General features: G+C 41.0%; 1 protein-coding gene across 1 annotated transcript in view; it reads left to right on the top strand.

Moving 5' to 3' along the window:
- The window catches only part of PCDH15 (protocadherin related 15), a 451,284-nt gene that overhangs the window by 174,325 nt on the left and 249,305 nt on the right, over positions 1-27,654 (top strand). The window contains exons 8-9 of the mRNA XM_063132951.1: positions 3,631-3,741; positions 9,304-9,474. Of these exons, the coding sequence (XP_062989021.1) occupies positions 3,631-3,741; positions 9,304-9,474 (282 nt within the window). The remainder of the gene's footprint in view (positions 1-3,630; positions 3,742-9,303; positions 9,475-27,654) is intronic.

Genomic DNA, 27,654 nt, shown 5'->3' with positions numbered 1-27,654 from the left:
CTAGACATCAAATTACATAAGAGTCAAAAATTCCTACTCAGCCCTCAAAAGGATGACCAGAAAAGCCCACACTGCATCAAAGGAGGGAGGGATGGAGCTACAATCTGAAGAGGCCGAGGGAAGGAGTCAACGGGCTAATATACCCCCGAAGACTCCTCCCCCAGCCAGTGGCACCACTTTCCCTCCACAAATGGAGGTAAGTTAAATCATCTTGCTCTCCCCCCCCCCAACCATCGCAATGGGCCTCCCCACGGCTAGGCAAGCCAGATGTGGGTTATGGCACATCTATAAGTACAGTATCACTTCTTTGAGAAACTTGGCATAATTCTTTAGATTGCATACACTGAGAGGTGTCCACATTTGGGGGTTAAGCTGTTTTAACTATGTACAGCTATGTAAAATGCGCTCGCCACAAATAAGTGCTTGTAAGCACATATATTATACTAATACCCTTCTCAGGACTCTGTGATTTTTGCACCTCCCTGTTGAATTTACACTCAGTAACAAACCTGAGTTTGCCTTTGTGTAATGTGTGAAATGGCTCTAAAACACCCTCAGATCACTTACACTTTCTGCACATAATAAATTAGGTTTCGAAATATAAGGTTATAAATATGTATTTATGTTTTCCAAGCCCCTCGAATAAAGCAGGCTATATGTGCTCTTTTGAATGAATGAGCCATTAATAATGCCACTTTCTTAAAAGAAAAAGAGAAAGAGAAAAAGCCTACAGGATTACAAGAGCTTCCTCTTTCCACACCTATGTCCCTGCCTAACATTCAAGAACAAGTTTTGAAGGTATAAGTACAGCTGAATACAATAACACTCAAAATATACCAATTCCGCTGACACATGGTTTGTGGCACTGGGACCGATGTCTATAGTCATTTACCTGCAAAACTCTAAGCCGGGCATTTGAGCGTAAAAACCTGAGTTGCCATTATGCTACATGTATGTTGTACATAAGAGTGTCAGACTCAGGTGCCATCTCCAGCATCACATGTAGAGCGTTAATGTGAACTAGAACTTATACACATAGGTGTTTTACACATGCAGGTCCCATCTTATGAAAAACTTTCCTTTGTGGGGGGTGGGGAGGGATTGCCTGAGTTTCTGTGCCCCCTACATGACCACCCTACCCTTCACATACCCTGCATGAACTAGCCCTAATTGATCCAAATGTCAAGAGTGATGCAGAGGCAGGATTATTAAAATGATATTCTTATGTGTAGTAGTAAATGTATTGTCATAGAATCATAGAATAGTAGAGTTGGGGGCCTGTAAGGCCATCGAGTCCAACTCCCTGCTCAGTACATCTATTTGATCATTTACCCCCTTTTATATTAGTCTTAAAACCTGGTTTTGCATTCTGTTCTTTTTAAACTTGTCACGAAGATTTCAAGCCAGCATGTTTGTGTCAGTTTCATTCAGTTTCATTTTGCTAATGTGATTTTTAAGGGTTTTCTAGTGGCAGGTTGAATTAGTTTTGTGATTTTTTAGGTTGCCTGTTTTCAGAGAAAAGAGTTTACTTCCAGGATAAACACCTTTTACTGCTTTTTTAAGCTATGAGAGGTCAAACATGCAGATCAGAACATTCAAGAACAGAACAGACATAAAAGTTTCTACCAATTATAGCTTTTCTGTACCATTGATTTATATCTAAAAAGCTTCACTTTAGACAACTGGAACATTTTTGTTAAGTTCAGATTACTATTGTTATCCCCAAGGTTTGAATTTATCATTGGCAGCATGAATATAATAATAAAACACAAGCAAAAGTAAGTGTGTATTGACAGGGAAAAAAGGAATGAATGTTATAATTTTGGTTGCTTATTATTCCAAGATAATATTCAACCACCCATTGTGATGGAAATTACGTAAGAGCTGAGATGTAACCAGCTTGTGTTCTAACGGGCTGTAAAAGCAACATTCAAGAAAACTGATGAGGAGACTGATTGTTTGTAAGATTAATATAATTATGCTCACTAAAATTACACTGACTATTATTAGACAAATGCATTCTTTCCCCTGTGGAAAAACAATGTGATCTGTTGCTCCACGCAGCCTAATTTTCAAGAAGAAACTAGTCCTAACTCTCACAAATTTCAGATAAAGTTGGCAAACTCATGCCTTCAGACTGCAGAGGAGAGCTCATATGATGGCATGCTCCCTTTCCAGAAAAGAATCCTATAATAGGATGTTAGCATTAAGAGAAAGCTATGTGCCTGCCATGTTATTTTTTTGTATGAAGGAAATTTCAAACAGCTGGACTCCAAAGTGGTACAGATTTGCCACCTCTTCTGCCACTTGTAAGAACTAGGCCTATCTAACTCATGCTGGCTTATTAACATTCTCTTCATCTTATCAACATCTTTGGTCCCTAAAATAAACAAACAGCCAATAAACAAACCAGCTTTGAGATAGAAATCAGAGAACCTTGACTTGATTTCCACTGATTAGTTCCTCCCAAGCTCTTCCTGAGTCCTTCAGACAATCACAACATGATAATATCATTGCTTTATAGGAAGCGGGATGAGTTTATATATTTTATATTTTTTAACCAAGAAATCTCACAGTGGTATGAAAAATAATCTCTAAAATGCTCTCCGTGGTTACCTCTGTTATACACATACTCCCATAAAGAAAAATACAGGTAAAACAAAAAGAGAAGCACTATTGATCCTTCAATGTGCATAAAGGCTTGTGTTGATTCCACAACTGGGAAAAGTCCATGATTTTACCTTTATGTCATCAGACTGGAGCCAAGTGTGTGTGTGTGTGTGTGTGTGTGTGTGTGTGTGTGTGTGTGTGTATTCAAGGCCCCATCTGCACGGGGGCATTCATGCCCTTGGATTCATTTGGACAGGCTTCTAACTTCAGGCTTCTGTAGTTATCAGGGCAAATAACCGGAGAAAATTAACAGTAAATCCTCATCTTGTGGTGGGATTTCTTTGTTGAACTATAGAACACATAACTCACTATGCCAACCCAACATTGTTGAAGTTATGATACACAGTTATGAATTGACTGCTTTCTGTACTTATAAGGAAGAAATCATACAATGCATTCACAAGGAGCACACACCAACTAGGTTGGGCTGTGTGTGAATAGGCTCTAAATCTCCAACAACCTTGCAGTTGGCTCTGCCAGTTTAGGACCAATTAGCTATCATGTCACTGAACTACTCCTTGCTTCCACCAGACTCTGTCCCTAACCAGTCTGAAAAAATTTAAGTAGGCAGTTATTGTTGAAAGATAAGGTGTGAGTGCATTATTTTCCAGTGGTGTTCAAGCAGAGTTTTCTTTCATTGGGATGATGTGGGTGTTGTTGTTTTCTTTCAGAAAAAAATCTGACACCAAACTCAATTCAAATGAAATCAAAGTTCCTGTTTCCTGTTCCTATGGCAACTCATTAAGTCCATGGTGGTAGTCAAGGTTGGGACAGACAAAGCTAACAGTGAAGATTAAAAATAACATTCACAGATAGATGATCAGAAATAGATGTAAAGCAGCATGTGGAATAATGTAGATTATTCATAGTGGTTGAAGTCAGTGAGAGTTTTCCCATTAATTGCTGCTGATTACACCAATGCTTCCTAAGGTCCTTTATCCCCCTTTTAATTATTTGCAGACATCAAATAGGACTTTTGACATTCCTCTTACATTGTCTGGAGCAGTAGTCTTGCGTGAGAGGCTAAATTACGAAGAAAAGACACGCTATTTTGTCATCATCCAAGCAAATGTGAGTATGATTTATTTGTAGTAATTTGGGGGATTAATGATGTATACTGCTGTTTGGAGGGAGGAGAGAAACTTTTTCTCTGTATCCTGTCTGCTGGATGTTTAAGCTGTGATGATTTGTTGATAATCTATTATTTCTCAAGAGTGAGTTCACCCAGGAATGTTCATCATTTGTTCACTAAAAAACCAAGTGTTAGCCTGCATATCTGAATGATTCATTGTAGATCAGATGCTGCAGACGGAGCTTGCTTTTCAGTGGAAGAAGTTAACAAATTCTGTTTCAAGTCCCCAGGTAATGTCAACTACCAGTGAAATATCAAGTGACTTACACACATGAGAATCCGCCCTGTGTCATCGTCTTTTAACACCATCTTTCACATAATCACTAGTTATAATGGTACTGGTGTTCAGCTGAAAAATAGCTGTTTAAGTCTAGGAAAATATAAATAATGTATTGTAGTGCCAATGAGTTTTACTATTCTGACACATCTAGCAATACTAATTTGGTCTGAAATAAATTTAATGACTGCAATTTAACTGCAGTTTTGAAATGCAACCTTCTGAAGGTGTTTTTTTATTTCAACTCCAAGTGGGGTGCGTGTGGATGAAGCATTTTCACGACTTGTTATGTAACAGAAATAAAGTCGTGCTTTGTTGTGCTAGTATATCTGTCTAGTACATCTGTCTCTTTGGGGAACACCTTTTTTGCACTTGATTTTGCATTTGCATGCAGAGCTAGTAAGTTTAGCTCATTCATCTCAGAATTCTGCACATTACTTTCATAAATCCACTTAAAAGGAGTCAAGCCATTCTTGTGGCATGTTTCACTAATATCTTTTCCACATAATTTGGAATGCTTTGAGAGTATTATTTTGAGTCAAAATAATTTTGTATGCTTTTTAATGTTCACTGTTTTTAACTTTTGTAAACCGCCCAGAGAGCTTTGGCTATGGGGCGGTATATAAATTAAATAAATAAATAAATAAATAAATAAATGATAGCGCCTAGGACCATTTCTTATCATTCTTAGATTCATATATCAGAGGAAAGAGCACATGCAGATTGTGCCATTTTTGAATGACACCTACATGTAGACCTACACCTACCTACATGTAGACACAAGGTGCAGGATTGGTGGTTATGTTCATAGTCATTGCTGCACATTCTCTGTTCAGAATAAGACCTAAGGAGAGCCCTATTAATTTAGCTACTTTTTATTTAATTCCCAGCACCACTTTCTGTCCACTAGTTCCTACTAACCTTAACTATCTATAGATACTTCTAGGTCACCTCCATAAGGTTAATTTGGTGCTTCTGTTTCCTGCTCCTTTGAAGAAACTCTAATGCTAACCTTCCTGCCCGCCTTACTTGCTTTGGTCTGATTTTCTTTCTTCCCAGATAATTAGCCTTTATCATATTTTGCCTCTCCTGGGCATGAGCCTAATTTTGCACCATTTCCTGCTCCTTATTTTTGCCCAGGTTCAACAGTTTGTTTCCACCAAGCTCCTAGGTCTACACTACTACTTTATAGAGGTATTGAAGCATGCTGGTAACTGTTAGGGTACATTACACATTCCATACACTGCTTTCATAGGCCATAGCTAGATGAGGGCTTATCCCAGGGATCGCCCCAGGATCATCCCTGTGCGTCCACTTGATGCACAGGTTATCCCGGGAGCAGGGAGGGATGATCCCTCCATTTCCCTGGGATTTTGCCCTACCTTTGCAGCCCGGTTTTTCTGTGGTCACGGGCTGATCCTGAGACCACAGAATGTGTGGCCTGGTGTCGCGGTTTGTCCCGGCTCCTCACGGTTCCTCATGAGGAACCGGGAACCAAGCATGGGCTGCAGAGCTCCTCAGGAACTCTGCGCCCATAGGTGGTGGGGTGGAGGGAAGGGATTTTTTTAAAAACAACAACAACCACCCACATACCTTTGAGCGCATGAGCCCTCGTGTGCTACTTCTGTGTTTTTTTAAAAAAGAAAATAGCGGGCGCAACGTCCTCTCCTTCTAAGGTTGTCGTGTGCGACGTGTAAACGGAGAGATCTTGCGATAAAAATATCATGAGATCCTCACTCCTCCATCACACTAGACTGGTATGTCTAGCTGAGGCCATGTTGTTGGTTCCTGTTTTTTATTCCACATTATCGAAAATAACAAATGTGGTTGTGTGTCCTACAAGGTATAAATGTGCAAGAGGGATATTGTGTTACCATGATGGGATTCTAATGATTTGACACATTTAACATCTCCAAAAATTGCAAGTTTTAAAATTTAAACATTCCCCCATGTCCACATTTTCAATCCCTCCCTTACCATTTTCGTTTTTAGTTTTAATTCCATTTATTTATTTATTTATTTATTTATTACATTTTTATACCGCCCAATAGCCGAAGCTCTCTGGGTGGTTCACAAAAATTAAAACCACAGTAAAACAACCAACAGGTTAAAAGCACAAATACAAAATACAGTATAAAAAGCACAACCAGGATAAAACCACGCAGCAAAATTGATATAAAATTAAAATACAGAGTTAAAACAGTAAAATTTAAATTTAAGTTAAAATTAAGTGTTAAAATACTGAGTGAATAAAAAGGTCTTCAGCTGGCGACGAAAGGAGTACAGTGTAGGCGCCAGGCGGACCTCTCTGGGGAGCTCATTCCACAACCGGGGTGCCACAGCAGAGAAAGCCCTCCTCCTAGTAGCCACCTGCCTCACTTCCTTTGGCAGGGGCTCACGAAGAAGGGTCCCTGTAGATGATCTTAAGGTCCGGGCAGGTACATATGGGAGGAGGCATTCCTTCAAATAGCCTGGCCCTAAACCGTTTAGGGCTTTAAATGTCAATACCAGCACTTTGAATCGGGCCCAGACCTGGACTGGCAGCCAATGAAGTTGTAAAAGGACTGGCGTAATGTGATCTCGCCAGCCAGTCCCTGTTAGTAAACGGGCTGCCCTGTTTTGTACCAGCTGAAGCTTCCGGACCATTTTCAAAGGCAGCCCCACATATAACGCATTGCAGTAATCCAAACGACAGGTTATCAGAGCATGGATAACTGTAGCTAGGCTATCTCTGTCCAGATAAGGGCGTAGTTGGTATATCAACCTAAGCTGATAAAAGGTGCTCTTTGCCACTGAGTTCACCTGTGCCTCAAGTGACAGTTCTGGATCCAAGAGCACCCCCAAACTACGGACCCGATGCTTTAGGGAGAGTGCAACCCCGTCCAGGACAGGGCAAACATCACCTCACCGGACAGATGAACCACCCGCTAACAGTACCTCCGTCTTGTCTGGATTGAGTCTCAGTTTGTTAGCCCTCATCCAGTCCATTACCGTGCCCAGGCACTGATTCAGAACAGTCACTGCCTCACCTGGGTTTGATGAAAAGGAAAGGTAGAGCTGGGTATCATCCGCATATTGATGACACCTCAGTCCACATCTCCGGATAACCTCCCCCAGCGGCTTCATGTATATGTTAAACAGCATAGGGGATAAGATAGAGCCTTGCGGAACCCCATGGCTTAGAAGCCACGGCACAGAGCAATAATCCCCCAGCACCACCTTCTGGAATCGGCCATCCAAGTAGGAGCGGAACCACTGCAACGCAGTACCTCCAACTCCCAGCTCAGACAACCTATCCAGAAGGATACCATGGTCGATGGTATCGAAGGCTGCTGAGAGGTCCAGGAGAACCAACAGGGTCGCACTCCCCTTGTCCCTCTCCCAGCAAAGGTCATCCCACAGGGCGACCAAGGCAGTTTCCATTCCAAAACCAGGCCTGAAACCCAATTGAAATGGATCTAGATAATCCATTTCATTCAAGGGCACCTGGAGTTGTCCTGCAACCACCCACTCAAGCACCTTGCCCAGGAAAGGGATATTAGCCACTGGCCTATAGTTGTTAACATTCTCCGGGTCCAGATTAGGCTTCTTCAGGAGTGGTCTAATTACCGCCTCTTTTAAAGAGGCCGGCACCACTCCCTCTCTCAAGGAGGTATTTACAACCTCCTGGACCCAGCCGGCGTTCCCCTCCTTATTTGATGTAATGAGCCACGAAGGGCAAGGGTCAAACACACAGGTGGTCGACCGGACTTGGCCAAGCACCTTGTCCACATCCTCGGGCCTCAATAACTGAAACTCATCCAATAAAACAGAACTGGACGACGCTCTGAATGCCTCTACTAGTGGAGCTGCATTAAGTGTGGTGTCCAGTTCATGACGAATCTGAGCAACTTTGATTTAGTTAACTGACCAAACAAATTGGGAGTTAAAATGTTCATTTAATAACGCATTTTAATGTCTCCTGTTAATCAGTTTCTGAACAGTTTGATCACCAAGGGCAATACTACAGTCTCATTCCAGGATGCCCTGTCTATAACAATATGCATTAGCAATATTCTATCCCAAGTCGTTCTGTAATAATATGTCAAAATTAGCATGCAAACACCAAATTATACATCTTCATGATGTGATAACATTGCTACCATTTTGAATAAGGGTGCTGCATTTTATTTTTATTTTATTTTATTGGTAACAAGATGAGGTTTTTTTAAAACACTTTTTCCCTGCACAATACTCTTTTTTTCCTACTAGAAAGGCAGCAAAGAGAATTCATGAATTCTTCTGTCAGTAAGCAGAATATATGGAACACACACTGGTGTGCTGCGCTGATAAGTGATTCTATAATTAAAGCTGTACAACTTTGTATGTGGAGGGGGGAGATATGGAGGATTAACTTCCTTTGCTGTTCTGTGCAGAAAACAATGCTTATCAGCTCCAAATTTACAAGAGAGAAGATTTTATCAGAGCCTGTTCTACATTTCCCCCCCCTTCAAATATTGCTAGGTGACGGGAGGGCCCCCCTTCCATTTTGAAAGCTGTGCTTCCCCCCGGCTAATGTTAGGTTTCTTTCCTAATGTCAGATAATTTACTTTATTTTGTTAAACAAGCGCAGAGCCACCAACAGTACAAAGATGGTTTCTGTACCCAACACTTTCTCGCCCACATTTCAAATTTTGTTCTGTACGTAATGCCAGCCAATATCGCTCATAACAATTTCAGGAGAGTGATGATTTGGGGTCCAAGGAAATGAGGAAGAGGTTTAGGGAGAAAAATACCTGTAGAAGGAAAGAAAACTGTGTCTTGGAATAAAGATATGAAGGGTAAAGGAAGAAAAGGTTGTTGGATGGGGAGAGAGAAAGCATTGAATGAAAGAAAGGATGGAAAGACATGGTTTGATAAAGAAGAAAAAATAGTGAAAGCAAGAAGAGGGTTCGAGATCAGCTGAAATGTTTTTGTCACCAAAGATTTAAAAAAGGGCAGACCTTCTCCCTCCCACGGCCACCCCTTGCTCCTGGTGGTTATAGCCAGCTGGGATCTAGCAGTCCAACGTTCACTTCTTCCCTCTTCCTGACTTCGCAACAAGTGTTATGGCATTCAGTTTGGATTATATATTATTACGTGTTGGGATACCAAGATAAATGGCTTTTAATTGAAAAAAGTGCACGTTGTTGTTTTTCTAAAGAAATTGCAGGAGCAATCTCTGTAAATTGTATTTTCTCCACAGGACCGAGCTCAAAATCTTATGGAACGAATAACAAGTACAACCACCCTTACTGTCGATGTCCTTGATGGGGATGACCTTGGACCAATGTTCCTTCCATGCATATTAGTTTTTAACACTCGGGACTGCCGGCCACTCACTTACCAGGCTAGTTTGCCAGAGCTCACCAACCCTGTAAGTACAAGCATGAGCAGTCTTTCTTTCTTTGAATTCCATTTATTCTCTATCTACATTCAGGTCAACCACTGTGAAACACAGGCCTGCACCCCACAAGCCCAACAAGCCCACCAAAGCAATATTTTGGCCCATTGTGGTGTTCAACAATCCTCATCTATCATTTTTGCAATTCCACAGAGCTAGCAAAAATGGATTTATCAAGCCCTTGGTGACCACCATACCATATCTATATCACTATATTCCCAGGCTTGCATCCCATTTGTGTGTCACATGCTGAACAGTTTAGTTTTTATTAGCTTTTTGTTACAACATTTTTAGTTTGAATGCTCCCTTTGACGGTCATTTAACATACGTTGTGTTAAAAAAGAGAGTACAGATTACCACAGATGAAATATTTGGCCACCACTGGCTTTGAGAACTTTTCAGGGATTAGGGCTATGTTTTAAATTATTGGGAAATACCACATTCAGCATTGTGTTCACCCACATGTGGCTACTGTTGATTGCCCAGCCTCAGGATACATGTTGAAACTCCAATATTGTTACATCTTGGAGATCTACTGGAATTTTCAGAAGTACAACAATTTTATTTCCATTTGTTTAACATCAGAACTTGCTCAGTTTGTACTCCCGAGCGTGATCACATTGTCTGGGCAAAGCTTGGAAATTCCCGAGGTTGTGACCATGTTCCTAAAATGTGTACTATAGAAAAATGTGCATTTCTGGGGGGGGGGGAAGCAGTGCACTTCCATGCTTTTGTCAATGGGGGGAAGAATGCACTTGAGTGTGCACTTTCCAAAAGGTGTGCAACCAAATGTGTACTTTTCCCATTTGAACGGGGGAGGCGGAGCTTGCGAACGGGACTGAGGCAAGATGAGCTTCAACCTGGAACTCTGAGAACTTCTAAGAGCTCAGGCCTCACTGATTACCCCATCCCTATACCCCACTGAATGAGGGCCCAGTTTCATTTTACTTTCTGTACTCCATATATGGGAGAGAGAGAGAGATTACATCTGTAATGTAATTATTTCCTTTTAGTAGCACTAAAGCAGCTTGATACATTGGCAGCATGCAAAGAATCAACATTGGGTGCCTTTTTATTATCACTGACTGTAGAGATTAAGGGGGCTGGCATAACCTAATAGGCGATGTTTGTTTAAATATGTGGTTTGTTTAAAAATGTGCTTTATCCATGCTTTCTAGGAACTGATTGCTAATAATGTCACTATGAGAACCCATTGTGTACCGAATGCTAGGTTTTAGCCTATACAATGTTTTGTTTTGATGTGAAACAGCTTTTGGGATTTGGCTACTTGTCTGGAATAAATTGCCGCCGCCCCCCCCCCCCCCCCAAACTGCCAATTTCACAAAGGAAGTTCTCCCAAGGGTATTGTACAAGCTATATTATTTGCCCCTTGTCAAGAATACAGATGTTAACACAAATATTTATAATAGAAATTGCTACTCTTTGAGTCAGTAGGCTGGATGGTTAACACAGCTGGGTTTTAGCCTTGCAAGGGACTAAAGGTGAAACAAGCACTGGGGCAACTTCTAATGGGTTTTGTGGACTCTGTCATTTCAGCAACACCAATATTTTGCCTCTCTACCCTGCTATAAGTCTGATGCTATAACGTGTATTTAAGGTATGAGAACATCAATATTAATGGCATCAAACAGCTGTGGTGTACTGTGACAGCATGGTAATAAAAGAAAAATCAGTGCATTTCCTGGCTTCAGCCAACAAATGTGTAGTTTAAAATGAAAATTCTAAACATCTGAGCCAGTTTTCAATACATCAAATCAATGTGCCCTGAAATGAGAGCAAGCTTAAAGCATAATTGCATTGTTTTGAAATCAGAAGGACATTTGAGAATTCCGTTTGTTTCAGAAACTGCTTGGATTCAGTTCATCAGCAAATAAAGAGCACCTATCCAGCCCACGTACCAATAACAAAATATTTCATATCCTGCCTTTCATCCAAAGAGCTCAAGATAATTTACGTTTCTTCTCACAACTCCATGATGTACTCTAGGTTGGTTGAGAGATGGTGATTGGCTCAAGCTAGCCCATTGAGCTTCATGGATAAATATTTGAGACCATACTCTCTGACACTTCATACACTACTCCATATTACCAACTCATGCATAGCAGAATAGATTTTAAGTCCAGTAATAACCACAAAAAGTGAATATGTGTTTTCCTTTTTTGAGGCCACCATCATGTAGGGAAATGTTTGAAACAGCCTTTAGTGTGCAGTTACACTGGTCACAGTAGGAACGTACCAAATCAGTCCATTGGTCCATCTAGCCCAGTATTGTTGACACTGACTGGCAGCAGCTCTCCTAGGTTTCAGGCAGGATTCTTTCCTGGCCCTTTCTGGAAATGTTGGGGATTCAACTTGGAATCTTGTGCATGCAAAGCAGATGCTTTACCTGTGATCTGTGGGCTGTCCCACAAACTGTCCCATTTGAAAAGCCGAGTAAGTGAACACAATTTCTCCACGGTCCTCCATGCTATGCTCTTTCCACCTCTAGGAGCAATTGTGTTTCCATTTTTCCTGCTTCGGATGAGATGGTTGTTTTGTGTCACTGTAATGCTTGCATACATTTTATATTGATTTGTACCTGCCATTTCAACATCAGCAAGTACTCAGATATGTACATAATAAATATGCCCTGCATTCATAAGTGATACGGCTTTTCTCATGTAATCATAAACTGTAAGATTTCAGAACCCACATGGTGGATTTGTCTGGGAATGAGACTGACATGTGAGATTACCTCACTGTGATATTGTGTGAGTGGATCTGCAAGTAGTTACCTGTGTGAAGCAGGCTTTTACTAGCATTTATTTTTGTTTTCCCAAAGCCTTCCTCCAATCTTTCGTAATTTCTTACTGTTGGTACTTCGTCTTTGAAGAGAATATTTTTGTAGCAGTTTCTATTGGGAAACATAGAAATAGTGATTTCCTGCTTTTTTATTCCTCAAATAATACAGTTCTGTATGGTATCATTATGATGTTTCAGCTACCTAGAATAGGCTTTGTAGAGAACAGAAACCAGGTGGTTAGTGGAGAAAGTTCAGACCTCCACAGTTTTGATTCATCCTAAATTAAGCTGTTTTCCAATTCATTTCCAAACCTTCCAGTCTTAGCAAAATTGAGGAGGCAGCAGTTCCTGTGAGCCCTCTCCATCACTCCTCTTAATTTCTTATTTATTTATTTATTTATTTATTTATTTATTTATTTATTTATTACATTTCTATAGTGCCCAATAGCAGTATAGTTGGTCACAGTTGGTAACATTGTGCTCACCCCACCTAAACGAAGCCATGCCTGCTGGCACCCCTCGGCACAGACCCTGCCGTTGTCCACTCCTGTAGCCATCTGAGGGAGGGGTATGTTCACTCCATCACCCTTAGATGGAGCTGCCCCCCATCCCAGCACAGGGGAAGGGGCAAGCCTATAACTCAGCCTACTAATCTTTCTTAGCTTCAAGCTGTGCTTGGGGCTGTCTATATGCAGGGAAAGCCCTTGGTGGCTGTGGATCTGCAGTGCGTCAGTTAGATGACACAGGCGCAGCTTTGCAGCCACTGTGGGGCTTTCCTGCAAAGCTGTGGATTGAAAACGTCAGAGATATAGCCCAACTTTTTCAATCAAAATGATGTCAGTATGGCACTTCTGCCATATGATGTACTCTGGGGCTAATCCAGGATAAATTTGGGGGTAGTGCCTGGTGGAAGGTGACCAGCAATTGGTCGCCTTCCACCAGGAAGTGGGGTGGTGGTGGTTCCAGTATCTAGATGGCCACCCAGAAACCCCCCACTCTCTCCTCAGAGTCAGGATTACCCGATATCGCCCCTGGAAAGGGCAAGTGTGGGGTTTCAGAGGGAGGCGGCACTAACCTGGCACCGTGAAGACAGCCCCCTTTTTTCATACTATATTAGCTTTCTTTTTTTCAATATTTTGGTGTGTGTTTTTTTAATGACTAAAAATCATAAAAAATATGAATCAATTAAAATCTGCTCGCTGCAGTGCGGAATTGTGATGCGAAGTTTGGTTGAAATTGATCAAATGGTATTGAAGCAGTATATCTTTAAAAAAAATGATTTGGATTCAAGTTGGTTGAAATTTTCACTCTGCCTAAAACTGTCCAAGTTAGTGGTAGAACAAATCCTAAAAGTTTCATGACAATCATATGTACATTTTTTTTTTAGTCTGTCGAGGACTTACAAACACTTCTATTTACTTAAATAGAAAGATTATATAAGTTTGGGCTCATTGTTAGCCAACTTCAAAGAATTGTTCTGATAAAAGTTCATTGTTTCCGTCTATCAACTATTTTTGCTCTTTGCCCTTCATATTGACTGAATGCCTTTTTCTTGTAATGTTTTTATCAGACTTTTTCTGCAGTAAAAGATCTCAACCAACCTTTAGACAGTGTAATTTTGTGCGATCTGTGATATCTGTGTCTGTCAGCATGGATGTATTTTCTGTTGGAATTCTATAAATCTCTCCCTCTATGCCCAATTCTTTAAATTGAAGGTCATGAAGCCCACTCGTACATGCAGGCTTGCCAGGAATCCATTGTTTGTGTTGACACTCAGCATAAAGCAAGAACTTTCCAAATGACTTGGAGAAAACATAATTCATCAAGGTTCTGTGTGAACAAAGGAAAAGCCCCTTTGTCTAGAAGTTCTAAACTTCTTCATATGGCATGTTCGATAAAACTGAGGATTATCACACATGACTGCATTTTGTAGCTAGGAAATGTGACAGATGCCAATAACTGAATCATCAATGCCACCCAGTGCAGGAAAGACTGATTTGGATTTTTTAAAGTGATTGTTCAAGACTTAGGGTTGCCAACTTTAAGTATATTTTTCTTCAGAGATAATTATGGGATTTCTGCATGCCAAAAACCAATGCATGCTGCTGTGAATAACAAAATGGCTACTATCCTGGAGGCAAATTTCCCAGCTGGTTTCTTCCATATAACGTTATTCTCAGAGAGTTACAGAGCTTGGAGGAATGCAAGATATACTTGATGACACAAATGTGATAGTGATATTATTATTATTATTATTATTATTATTATTATTATTATCATCATCATCATCATCATCATCATTATTATTATCTCTTTTTCACTCATGGCGGTTTTTCTAGACAAACATGACGGGCATTGCCAAGTCATGTTGTCTATCCCCCTCCTTCACGTCCCGCTTCTCGCCCTTGTCGTGACCTGCATTCTATCAACTACGAGGCTTTTTCTCAGTCCTTAGCCTCCTCTCTTCCTTCTGTCTACACAGCCATCTCCTTGGACTCAGCCGTCTCCTCCTTTAACTCCTCCTTATCTTCAACTCTTGATAATCTTGCTCCATCTACAACTCAGATAGTTCGCCCCTCTCAACCCCAACCGTGGCTCACCTCTTTCCTCCGCTACCTTCGCTCTTGTTCCCGGGCAGCCGAACGCCTCTGGCGTAAGACCAAGGACTGGGCGGACTTTGTCCACTACAAATTTGTTCTCTCCTCTTTCTCGTCTGCCATTTCACTGGCCAAACAGCAGCACTACTCAACGTTGATCCAGTCAAATGCTAAGCACCCTCAGCGGCTCTTCGCGTCCTTCAATTCTCTTCTGAAGCCTAATCCGCCATCTCTCCCCGCCTCCCTGTCTGCCAACGACTTTGCCTCTTTCTTCAATGCTAAAATCCAAACTATACGCTCCGATCTAGCCAACTCTGCTCCGCTTCCAGCTCCTGTCCCTCACCTGTCAGCTCCTCCTTCAACTCTCTCGGCATTCCCTTCGGTCTCAGCTGATGAACTGTCTAAAATACTGCGCTCATCGAAGCCTTCCACTTGTTCCCGTGATCCGATTCCCTCTCGCGTCTTTACTAATCTTATCCCCGCTATCCTCCCGTCCTTGCTTCACATCATTAATTCTTCTCTGTCCTCTGGTTCATTTCCTTCTGCTTTTAAACATGCTACAGTCTCTCCCATTCTCAAAAAACCCACTCTTGATCGACTATCCCTGTCTAACTACCGACCTGTCTCCCTCTTGCCCTTTGTCTCAAAGATCCTGGAACGTCTGGTCTACTCTCGTTGTCTTGACTTTCTCTCTAATAACTCTGCTCTGGATCCCTTTCAATCTGGCTTCCGTCCTTTGCATTCCACTGAAACAGCCCTTACCAAGATCACCAATGATCTTCTTACTGCCAAGTCTAAAGGCCATTATTCTGTTCTTATTCTCCTTGATCTAACCGCAGCCTTTGACACGGTTGATCACGATCTTCTCTTAGATTCCCTCCACGACCTTGGACTCTGTGGCTCTGTCTATAACTGGTTCGCCTCCTATCTAGAGGGTCGCTCTTTCAGCGTGTCGGCTAACGGCAGCTCGTCCTCCTCTTTTCCCCTTTCAGTTGGGGTTCCGCAAGGCTCGGTGCTTGGCCCGTTGTTGTTCTCTCTATACATGCTGCCCTTGGGCAAGCTCATTCAATCTCACGGCCTCCAATATCACCTGTATGCCGATGATACACAATTATATCTTTCATCTCCGGAACTTTCTCCAGATGTTCACGATCGTATCTCGGCATGTCTTTCAGATATCTCAGCCTGGCTGCTTCATCGTCGTTTGAAACTTAACATGGCAAAGACTGAACTGCTAGTTTTTCCTCCTAAACCTTCTCCTCACCTCTCATTCTCCCTTACTGTCAACGATGTCACGCTTACTCCGGTCAAGGAAGCTCGTAGTCTTGGCTTTATATTTGACTCCTCGCTCTCCTTTACTCCTCACATCGAGGCAGTAGCTAAATCCTGTCATTTCTTCCTGTATAATATTGCCAGGATTCGACCATTTTTGTCTGTCTCTTCTGCCAAGACTCTCGTTCACGCACTGGTTATCTCTCGGTTGGACTACTGCAACCTTCTTCTCTCTGGCCTTCCTTCGTCTCACATCAGTCCGCTGGTCTCTGTCCACCACTCTGCCGCTAAGATCATCTTCTTGGCCCGCCGCTCTGACCATGTCACTCCACTTCTGAAATCTCTTCATTGGCTTCCAATTCACTTCAGAATCCAATATAAACTTCTCCTACTGACCTTCAAAGCTCTTCACTGCCTAGCTCCTGCCTATCTCTCCTCTCTCATCTCACACTATCGCCCCGCTCGGGCTCTCCGCTCCTCCGATGCCATGCTTCTCGCCTGCCCAAGGACCTCCACTTCCCTTACTCGGCTTCGTCCTTTTTCTTCTGCTGCCCCTTACGCCTGGAACGCTCTTCCAGAACACTTGAGAACTACAAACTCAATCACTGCTTTTAAGACTCAGCTCAAAACTTTTCTTTTCCCTATAGCCTTCAAATATTGAGTTTGTTCTGACTTTACACTGTTGGTTTTGCCCTACCCTGTGCCTGTTTACACTTCCTTGTGCCTGTTTGCATTCTCCTTCCCTCTTTATTGTTTACTACAACTTATTAGATTGTAAGCCTATGTGGCAGGGTCTTGCTATTTACTGTGTTATCTGTACAGCACCATGTACATTGATGGTGCTATATAAATAAATAATAATAATAATAATAATTACAGATTCAGGAATTTCCTGACAATTGACCATGTTTTAATTATGACTGCTTTCTGGATGGTGGTGTGGATGTATTATTATTATTATTATTATTATTATTATTATTATTATTATTATTATTATCATCATCATCATCATCATCATCATCATTTCTATACTGCCCAATAGCCAAACTGTCTGAGTGGTTCACAACAATTCACAAAAAATACAAACCACAACATGATACAGCATTACATTCTACAATATTATATAGCCTGAAGTTTTTAACATAAAAAAATTAAAACAATGTAAATAACTAAAACAGTTTCAATAAACAATTTCAATAATAGACCTGTTCAAGTGCCCTATCATTTGCCATTACATGCTGGCAGTAGGGAGCAGTTATATCGGCACCAGGTATGAAAAAGATGACAGTATTGGCAACAGTCTGGATTCAGAAGGGAGCTTATTCCATAGCGCAGGGTGTGGGGAGGCCCTTTCCCTTGTTGCTACCTTCTGATCCTCCCTTTGAGGTGTCACTCGGAGAAAGGCCTCAGTTATTGATCATAGTGTCTGAGTAGGTTCAATTCGGAACAGGCAGTCTGTCAGACATTGTGGTCCTGAGCCATGTAAGAGTTTTCAGAGTAGCTACATACTGGGAAGGCATTTTCATTGAGATGTCCACCACAACCCCAAGGTTCCCTTTTTGATCCATCACTGCCAGCTCAAAGCCCATCAACTTATACCTAAAGTTGGGACTCCATCCCCCACATGTGCATCACTTTACACCTTCTTGCACTCCACTATATTTGCCATTTAATGTCCATTCCATCTGAAGAGATCCGTTTCTAGTCCTTTTTTGTTTTAACTTTAATTTGGGGGTTGTAAACTTGACACTTCACTGCTCAATCCTAACTTTAGATAATTTATTAAGAAATTAAAAAGTATCTGTCCCAATACTGACCCTTTGGGAATCCTATGCTTAACATCCATCTTTACATTATGAGAACTGACCATTTATTCCTGTTCTTTGCTTTCTGTTAACTAGTTAAAGATCCACAATAGTTTACCCATTATGCTAGCCAGCCTGTTACTTTATGGATCCCCTTCGATTCTTTTTTTAAAAAATAAGGTCTTACATTGGCCACTCTGCAGTCCTCTGTTAAATATTTTTTATTAGAAGATCAGCAACTTCATATTAACTCTTGGATGTATATCATCTGGACCCAGAGGTTTGTTTGTTTGCTTGTTTTAATTTAACAATTAGGTCTAGAACTTTGTCGCTTGTTACCACTATTTTCTTTAGGTCCTCAGACTCCCTTCTGTGCCGATTGAGGCACAGATATCTCTTCTACATCTTCTGCAGTGAAGACAGATAAAGAGAATTCATTCAGCTTCTCTGCAATCTCCTTGTCTTCCTTTCGGACAGCTTTGTCCTTTGTTATACAACAGACCAACCAACTCCCTAGCCAGTTTCCTGCTTCTGATGTATTTTGTTTATTTATTGCTGGCCTTAATGTCATTTACAAGAAGAGGAGCTTAGAGATATGTAGGAAATAGAATCACAGAGGCAAAATAATGGATGCATCAAAGTCTATATTTTATTTTATTTGTTTTATTTCTATACCACTTTCACAAACCAGCTTATAGTACCTAAAAACAAATGCAGCAAATAACAATATAATTCAAAAACTAATCAAATAAAACATATAGGGAATCAGCATTAAAATCAATGAGTCTTGGAGATATTAAAAACAGGGGTCTGTTTGAAGACATCAGTAAAGAAAAGTACTCCATAGTCTTGTATACGATATCATGATATGGAATTAAAATAATGAGGAAAAACTAAGGTGGGTTGATATATGAAAGTGATTTTCAATCAGCAATTCATCTTTATTGAAATCAACCCAGAAAAGACTCATTTAAACATCGATATAAATTACAAATTCTCATTTGTAATGTCCAGAATAAAAATGTGCATACAAATTTGTTGAAATCACCACTAAACATGCCAATTTACAGCTTAATATAGTCTCTACACTATGTTATGGATTACTCTTCAGGAACAACCTAACAATTTTCCTTTTACATCTCATGTGCCTTTTATCCTTTTACAGTAAGAAAATAATTGTGAAATTAGTGAATTTGTGTTCCTCTCTATATATATACACACTTCCAAGGGCAGTATCCAATTAGACCTTGGGCACCAGTATCCGATCCAACATTAGTAGCACAAGAGACCTCTAATGCAATGCCAGTAGCTTTTGCTGGTACAATGGGTTTTCTGAGGATTCCTATCATGCCAGCTAATGCTATTGACGTTGTGCTAGAGGGCTTATGCTAGCACATCATAATTCATATTAGAGTAGTGTCCAATTTATGTGTAGATTATATTCTTGGAAATTTCCCAAAGGATAGACTAGTAGTAAATGGGTAGATCAGTGTTTTCCATGAATTGGGAAGCAAATATCTATGCTATTTAGTTGTTAGGCAGAATAATACATGTTAATGGTTTGGAAATGGAACAAATTGCAAAGTTGTGTTAGTCAGAGGGGATAAAATCAGTGTAAGAAATCATCTAGATGGGCTTAATGTATGTTCATGTTGAGAAACAGGATAATTTCCTAGAGCCTGGGCCCTGTAAGATGCTGGAGGAGTTTTTAACTAGCACTCTCAACAGTCAAGCTCTAGGGCCTTACATCTTGCACCACTAGATTGCACTCTAGTCATCTGCAATCTCAAGAACTAATCTACCATACTCTATAAAACTAGGGTGACCATATGAAAACGAGGATAGGGTTCTTGTATCTTTAACAGCTGCATAGAAAAGGGAATTTCAGCAGGTGTCATTTGTATAAATGGAGAGCCTGGTGAAATTCCCTCTTCATCACAACAGTTAAAGGTGCAAGAGCTATATGAGAGTGACCAGGTTTAAAAGAGGGCAGGGCTCCTGCAGCTTTAACTGTTGTGACGAAGAGGAAATTTCCCCTGGTTCCCCATATATTCAAACGAGACCTGCTGAAATTCCCTTTTCAATACAACTGTTAAAGATACAGGAGCCCTGTCCTCCTTTTCATATGGTCACCCTAATAAAACCCCACCTAAAGAGCTTGGTCATTAGTCTGAGGGAGTTTGTGAAGACCCTACTTAGCTAAGCTCGTGCTTCCTTCCACCACACTTCTACCCTAATAACTTGAGCCTCTGGCTTTCTTGCGCTAAACCCCCTGCTTTTGGCTCTTCTACCTTTGGTTGCTGCTTATTGAACTTGACCCCTACCTGCCTTGGACCAGTTTCTTACCAGTGGCTCCATTGGGAAAGCAGCTGGCTCTGTCCAAGAATTCTGTAATCCATCTTGGGACCTGAATGAATCCTGATGAATTTTGATTGAGACTAATCCCAATGCCTCTGGTTATTTGTTTGCTGCAGATCCCATAATAGCTTGCGATCCTTGCACACACTTAATTGGAAGTAAGCCCCATTGAAATCAGTGGGACTTCTAAGTTGGCTGAAAAAATGTTACAGAATCTTTCTTAAGGCTTGCAAGCAGAAAACCCTTTAAAAGTACCTCCTGATGTTATTCCTGTCTGACAGATTCCATTCTTTCGCCAATCGTCTCCTAAAATATTTTCTTATCACTGTTGCTTTGATCTTGGACTCCAAACACATTAACGCTTCGAAAAATATATATAAACTTTCCTAAAACAGCAAGCTCTACTGAAAGCAAAATAAATCTCTCAAAAAATAACTTCTCCCCAGTGAAATCCCAGAAGTGACACTAACAATTTCAAGAGCAGAAGGTCAAATAAAATCTTTTATGTTTTTGTAAGAGTAGTGGTGAAATTGAGGCATTTGTTTTTATGATTCAGTGGTTGGTTTTGCAGCTACAGTTAAGTTAAGGCCTTCCCTTAACTATATAGAGAATCCTCTATATCTTGGGATATATACAACAGAAAAGAAACTTCAAACTGTGCAAGGAACTTCAAAGAATGTTTCGAAGTCATCTCAGTTTCACAGTTCTTTTGTAGCAGCTGTTCAAACTTCTTGCAGTCCATTATGCTATTGGGCGGTATAAAAATGCAACAAATAAATAAATTAAATTAAATACAATTTATGACTAGCTGTTCCTTAATAAGGGAGTGAGGATGCAATCCTATGCGTGTTTTGACTGGAAAAAGTCCTACAACTTCCAGCATTCCCCAGACAGCAGCTTCTCGTTGACGTTGTACCCTGGCAAAAGGAAGTGCTGCAGCAAATTGCAGACCCTTCAGGGTGCCCTTTTAACATAACCTATTTCCCTGTGTTTTGAATAGCAGCACTCTGAAGCAATCAGATGCAGCCTTTTGGGGGGTGGGGGTGGGGCACAGGCAATTAGGGCACTTGACGGACATAAAGACCAATCCTTTACTGCTCATATGACTTCCTTAGCCATCCCCCCCAAAGGCAGCATCTGATGGATTCTTTCTTTTTAAGAAAATTATTTGTAATTATAACAAAACAACACGAAAGGGCGGCGGAATACAGACAACAATACCAATAGCAGGAACATAACTCCCAAAATATACATATCCATTCATGATAACTATTCAGAACTCCATTGGTTTTTAAAAAAGGGGGAGTTGACACTTCTATTTCAAATATGTACGTTAATATAAAAAGACCATACCGTATTTCTTTGATTCTAAGACACACTTTTTTCCCTAAATAAAGAGCTCTAAAAATGGACTGCGTCTTAGAATCGATGGCGTCTTCGAATCGAAGCAATACGGTATATCTAATTAAGCATCCAGATGAAATTGAAGTCTGTAAGATGTACTTTCAAATGCAGAAAGAGCAGTGGTATCTTCAGTCTGTTAGGTAGTATCCGATAGGGGTGGTCAACCCCACCGGGCCCCAGTCCGCATGCGCCAAGCCCCACCAGCCCAGATATGCACGCAGCCAGCCAAGATCTCAAAATGCTACATGCATAAATGCTTTTTCTAGTAGGGGCAAGTTATGCCCCTTCTAGAAACTAGCATTTTCCCGTGCATTGGCACATGCTCCTGGAAGCGCCCTGTCACAGCTGTGTGCAGTAGGGGCCACATGTGGACTGGGGCCCAGCAGGGCTGGCCGTGCATGCACTAGCCCCACTGGATGCTACCATTGAATAATAGGTGGTGGGTGTTTATCCTTCCAGGGGGCTGTCTTGATGTCTTCTTTGTCCCAGGGTGGCTCCAAATCTGTGTGGAGTCTGTTAGATGATGCAGACACAGATTTGAAGCCACCCCAGGGCAGAGAGTTGAAGACGCACGGCTGAAAAGTTGGGGACTTGCCTCACCTTTTCCAGCCAGAGTGAGGGCAGCCCAGCTTTTCCGCCAGTCTATCCTCACTCCAGGGGTGTTCATGGTGGATGGCGACCCCTAATTGGTCATTGCCCACTTGGGCTGAGGGCAAGGGACAGGCCAGCAAGCAGAATGGACATCTGAATGCCCCACACTGCCTTGCATGAGGAGAGGAGTTTATTTTCTTACCTGGATCTGCTGCCACCGCCTCCTCCTAAAATAAATGTTCTTCCCCCTGAGCTGCTGCGGGCCCTGCCCTAGTCTCAGGGAGGGACAGGGGAGGGGCCGGATAACTGCTGTAACCCCTGCACTTGCTCTTTGTCATAGGGATTATCTGGCACAACCCTGCAAGAGCGAAAGCATGGGGCTTTGGGAAAACGCAGCACCAACTCAGCACTGTGAATATAGGCCCCAGGTCTCTATTCAAATGTGTATCCTTCCAGGTCTCTTTTCAGATGTTTATCCTTCCAAGTCCCTTTTCCACTGTTTGGACTTTGAGAATCCACTTTTGCTTTCCAACTGTACATTATTTATTTATTTATTTATTTATTGCATTTCTATACCACCCCATAGCCTAAGCTCTCTGGGCAGATATTTCAAGAACAAAATTTATGCAGGCAGTAACTTCTAACGAGAAAGAAGCCACCATAGGGCATGCCCACATCATATGCCTCAGCAATGCATTGTCCGCATTATATCTTCAGCATCTGGCAGAGATAGCCAGCTTCTTCTTAGCAAGCCTCTGTGGTGTCTGGTATATGCAAAACGGCATTTTTTGTTGAATCAGACTCAATTTTAAATCAACATAAATAGTACATATGAAAGCTAAGGCCACTTTCCATTAATTTGGCTGTATGGAACATTCCAGTTCCCTGTTCCATTCCTATCTAACATACTGAACATCCACCTTATAAATGTCTTCTGGAATGCAATAAACAACTATTGTAGGCTTAGCTTTCTGTAAAGCAATTTTAGCATCCAAATGGATTAGAGAAATTGACCTATAATTTGCACAGTTAGTACGATCTTGACCAAATTTAGGAATAACAGATATATAAGCCTTATATAATGTTGCTGGTAAACTTCCTGATCCAATAGCTTTACAATACAGATGAAAAAGCTGAGGAGTCAACAAATCCAAGTGCACCTAATACCATTCTATATAAAAACTCTCTGTCCCCTGAGCTTTCTTATTCCTCATATTTTCATAGCACACTTAACCTCCTTGACCCGCAGAGGCTTTGCAAGTACTTCCTTTTGCTGCAAATCCAATCTGAAAAGAAATTTTAAACTTCCTGATCTGTAGGTTCCCTATCCAACCTATAGAGTTCAGAATAAAAATTCTGAAACTCTTAATGTATACTCTTTGGGGTTGTGTATACTTCAACATGTGTTTTGCTTGAGCTGGAACCTCTAAATTCACCAGACTCCTTAGTTTTTTTAGAATCCACAGCCGTGTGCCAATGTTCTGGTGCAAATTGCACCCTCCCTCCCTACTTTCACAGGTGCTTGTAGGGAAAAAAATGTTGGGAGAACCAGTTATGGTTCTCTTATATCACACGTGGTTTGGCCCTCACAACATAGCTTTGCTATCTGAAGCTGCTTCAGACAGATGCTTTCTGTATTGTAGGGAAGAATGGTTCTTACCATCATGCCTGTGCACAACATCAAAGTTGAACTATGTGGAGCTTCGTGAAGTCTTAGTCGGTTGATCAGTTGTCTACCTAGAGGGCTGTGGAGCTGGTGCATTCTTCTTCAGCATGGCAAGTCTATTGACAGCACCGGACAAGGAGCATCAAAAATAGCAATGTGTGCAGTATTTCTAAAGTGATTCTCTTAAGCATATATTCTCAACCTAGAACATTTCATATTTGTAGATGAGCCAGGCTTTGGGCTTTATTCCTAAGCCTCCACCCATCTTAGACAACTGAATGTGAAAACATTCCAATTCTAATGTAGATAAATCTGATTATACTACTGACCAAAAATGTGTTAGTTACTTGATTTATATGGCAATGACAGAGGGTTAATTTGGATACCAGTGGGCCCTATAATTGTCTACATATAGTATCGTGTGATACCTAACTCAATCATGACTAAGCACTGACATAGTAAGATACCACATGTGAGCTGATGCATATGCAATTCACTTTATTTCAGCGGTGCTTCCCACTCCCAAAAGAAAAGAAAGAAACAATTGTACAAATTGAAAGTGCATGAGGATGTCCAGATCACAGAAGACGTCCAATGTTCACTGGATGGCATGTGATCTGAGGCCAACAGTTCTGCCCTACCACCATATCTGACCCAATCCAGAGACTCCAGCACTTGAATATGCCATACAGAGCTAGATGAGATGCCATTCACACAGCTAGCATGGTGGGGAGGGAGACCTTCTCTATGGTAGTCCTAATCCAAATTTCCCCACCCCACTGCCTGCCATTTGAATTGGTTTAACTTGGAGAAAAGGTGAGTAAGGGTACAAAATTATGCATGGTGTGAAGAAAGTGGATTGGGAGATATTTTTCTCCCTCTCTCAAAATACTAGAAACTGGGGTCATCCCATGAAGCAGTTTAGTGGGAAAAGGAAGTACTTCTTCACTCAGCACATAGTCAAACTATGGAATTTGATACCACAATATGTAGTGATGGCCACCAATTTGGATGGCTTTAAAATGGGATTGGACAAATTCCTGGAGAAGTCTATCAATGGCTTCTACTCCTGATGGCTATATACTACCTCCAGTATCAGAGGTAGTATACCTACGTATATCAGATGCTGGGGAACATGGGCAGGAGGATGACCTTCTGCTCATGACCTTCTTGTGGGTTTCCCATGGCCACTGTGTTGATCATAGTGCTGGACTAGATGAAGCCTTGGTCTGATCCAGCATGGCTCTTCTTGTGTTCTTAAGAAATGCTTCCATTCACACCAATACATCAGGTATCAAAGGAACACATATTCCTATTTTCTACAAAAAATAATAATAATAAATTAGGTCTCCTTGACACTTGGGTTGCCTCTGAATTGATGGTGTTAATTATATTAGATTAGAATACTTCATACTAAACAACTTCTTGTCAGATAATAAATTAAAAAGTTAAAGAAGTTGATGCATGCATGTTACTATCTTATAAGATATTTGGTAGATGGTGAAATATCAGCAACAATTTACTCTTGTCACCTCATCTGAACCACAAACAGAAATTTAGAATGAAATTATATTCTTAGTGTCATTCTTCATGTTTTTTTTTATGTATGGCAATTATTTTATCTTCTCTCAGAGGTCTTTAACAGCTCCATTGTCATTGCAATGAAAGCAAACAATTTGACTCATTTTCATAGATTATTTGTTCAATACAGCAGCTGCAATTTTATAGGACTTGGGGCAAAACCAAACTGCAGTATTTAGGCACTTCTGTAAGTTCTAGTGAATCCAATGGCAAGTGTATGTAGGATTGCAGCCTTAATAGTCAACTTTGGAAGTGGGTGCATGACAAACTGATTTTCACATTTTAGATAGTCTCCAAAAATGCAAAGAAGCTTCACGGTTAAAAGAAACCATTTTACTGAGCAGTAAAGCAACTCCTTTTAATACACACATGTGAGTGATTTTTCTTGGTAGGTTTTCTGATATTTCTAAGAAGGTTTTGGTTTTTCACAACAGGAGAACAGAGAGTCATTAAGAAGATAATGTAAATATAAAGTGAAGGAGGAATGTTAAGCATTTAACAGGTCTACAGCAAGACTTGCCCACGCAGTAGATATTACAAATTAATGAAAACTGCCATTTCAAATTAACAGCATTTGAATAGGATGCCTCTTTCATCAGCTTCAAAAGAGAAAGGTTTGATAAGCTCCTGATTATGTAATAGCTCAGGCTTAAGATTTTATGTGCTGGGTAGCATTGTTTTCTTCTACTTCTTATTCTCTCTCTCTCTCTCTCTTTACCTTTTGATAAATTGTCTGTCTTCCATGTGCAATCTCCTGATAAGTCTATTTTTTAAGAATATGTCACTGAAAACAAGTGAAGCGGAGGTTAAAAATTATGAAGATGTGAATTTACAGATAATTAATTTTTATATGCATGGGGCTGCACAAAGAATGACGAGGCTAATTAAAAGAAATTGGCACTAATTTTAATATGGAAATACATGAAGCTTAAGAGCTGAGAGGTTGTCTTTTCCTCTTGGCAGATGGGCAAGAATTTTCATTCCCTGAAAAGCTTTCTGGCTGTGGAAGGGTCTGTTCTATAACTGCGTTTCATGTGTGGCTAAAAATGTTAACAGGCTGGATTTTCATTAATATAGCTACACAATGCAACATAAGTGTATCTTCCAATACGTAAAATGTAATAAGATCAGATAACTTGAAATCCACTTACCTTTTAAAATCATAGTTATCTCAGCATTGTGTGAGTGTGTGTTTTTAAGCTGTATACTATAAAAAAAGCGGATTTGTGCCATAATACTATTTTTAATTTGTTTGAGTCTAGGCTGTGGGACTGTACTCTATGTACTCCACTACAGGGTCCACATAAGGAAACTGGAGTTGGGATGCTGTATCCCTTGAGCTGCATACATGTAGCCTAATATCACATAACCTTCGGCATCATTCAGTTCTCCAGAATATGTGTGGCCATAACCTTCTCTCTCTCTCTCTCTCTCTCTCTCTCTCTCTCTCTCTCTCTCTCTCTGTGTGTGTGTGTGTGTGTGTGTGTGTGTGTGTGTGTGAGAGAGAGAGAGAGAGAGAGAGAGAGAGAGAGAGAGGCTCAGTTCGGAAAACATGGTAACCAATAATGGTTTAAGTCAGCAACCATTAGTTGAGCTGTCAGCGGTTGATTATTGTGTCATCTGTCAGGCAAAAAACATCCCATGGTTGACTATTTTCCCAAAATAACCAACTGAGAAACATAACACGCTGCAGAGTTGACTAGTTGCACAACTGTTGGTTAGCGTGTTGTCTGTCTGGCACAGTAGACAGTGCAGGGTTGAGTTGACTACCTCGGCTGGCTACAGAGTTCTTGGGCAAAAGTGGTCAACCGTGCCGGCTGTTCTGCTACAGCTGGCACAACTCACAGAGGTTCCTGGGATAGCGCTGGGAGGACTTAGGGATGAGGGTGGGGAGAGGACTGGGGGCTGTATCAGTCAAATGCCAGGTTGACTATTAGTCCACTCAACGCCAGCCCTAACCACTCCAGAGTTGTGTAGGAGCATGTTGTATGGGGAGTACCCCCTAGATAAACAACTGTGAGTTGACTATTCCCACCACCATTGACTATTGTGTTGTCTGAATGCAGCCAGAGAGAGA

This window comes from Elgaria multicarinata, chromosome 8 (genome assembly GCF_023053635.1).
Source record: "Elgaria multicarinata webbii isolate HBS135686 ecotype San Diego chromosome 8, rElgMul1.1.pri, whole genome shotgun sequence".
Classification (NCBI taxonomy): Eukaryota; Metazoa; Chordata; class Lepidosauria; order Squamata; family Anguidae; genus Elgaria; species Elgaria multicarinata.
This window is presented reverse-complemented; position numbering and strand designations above follow the sequence as displayed.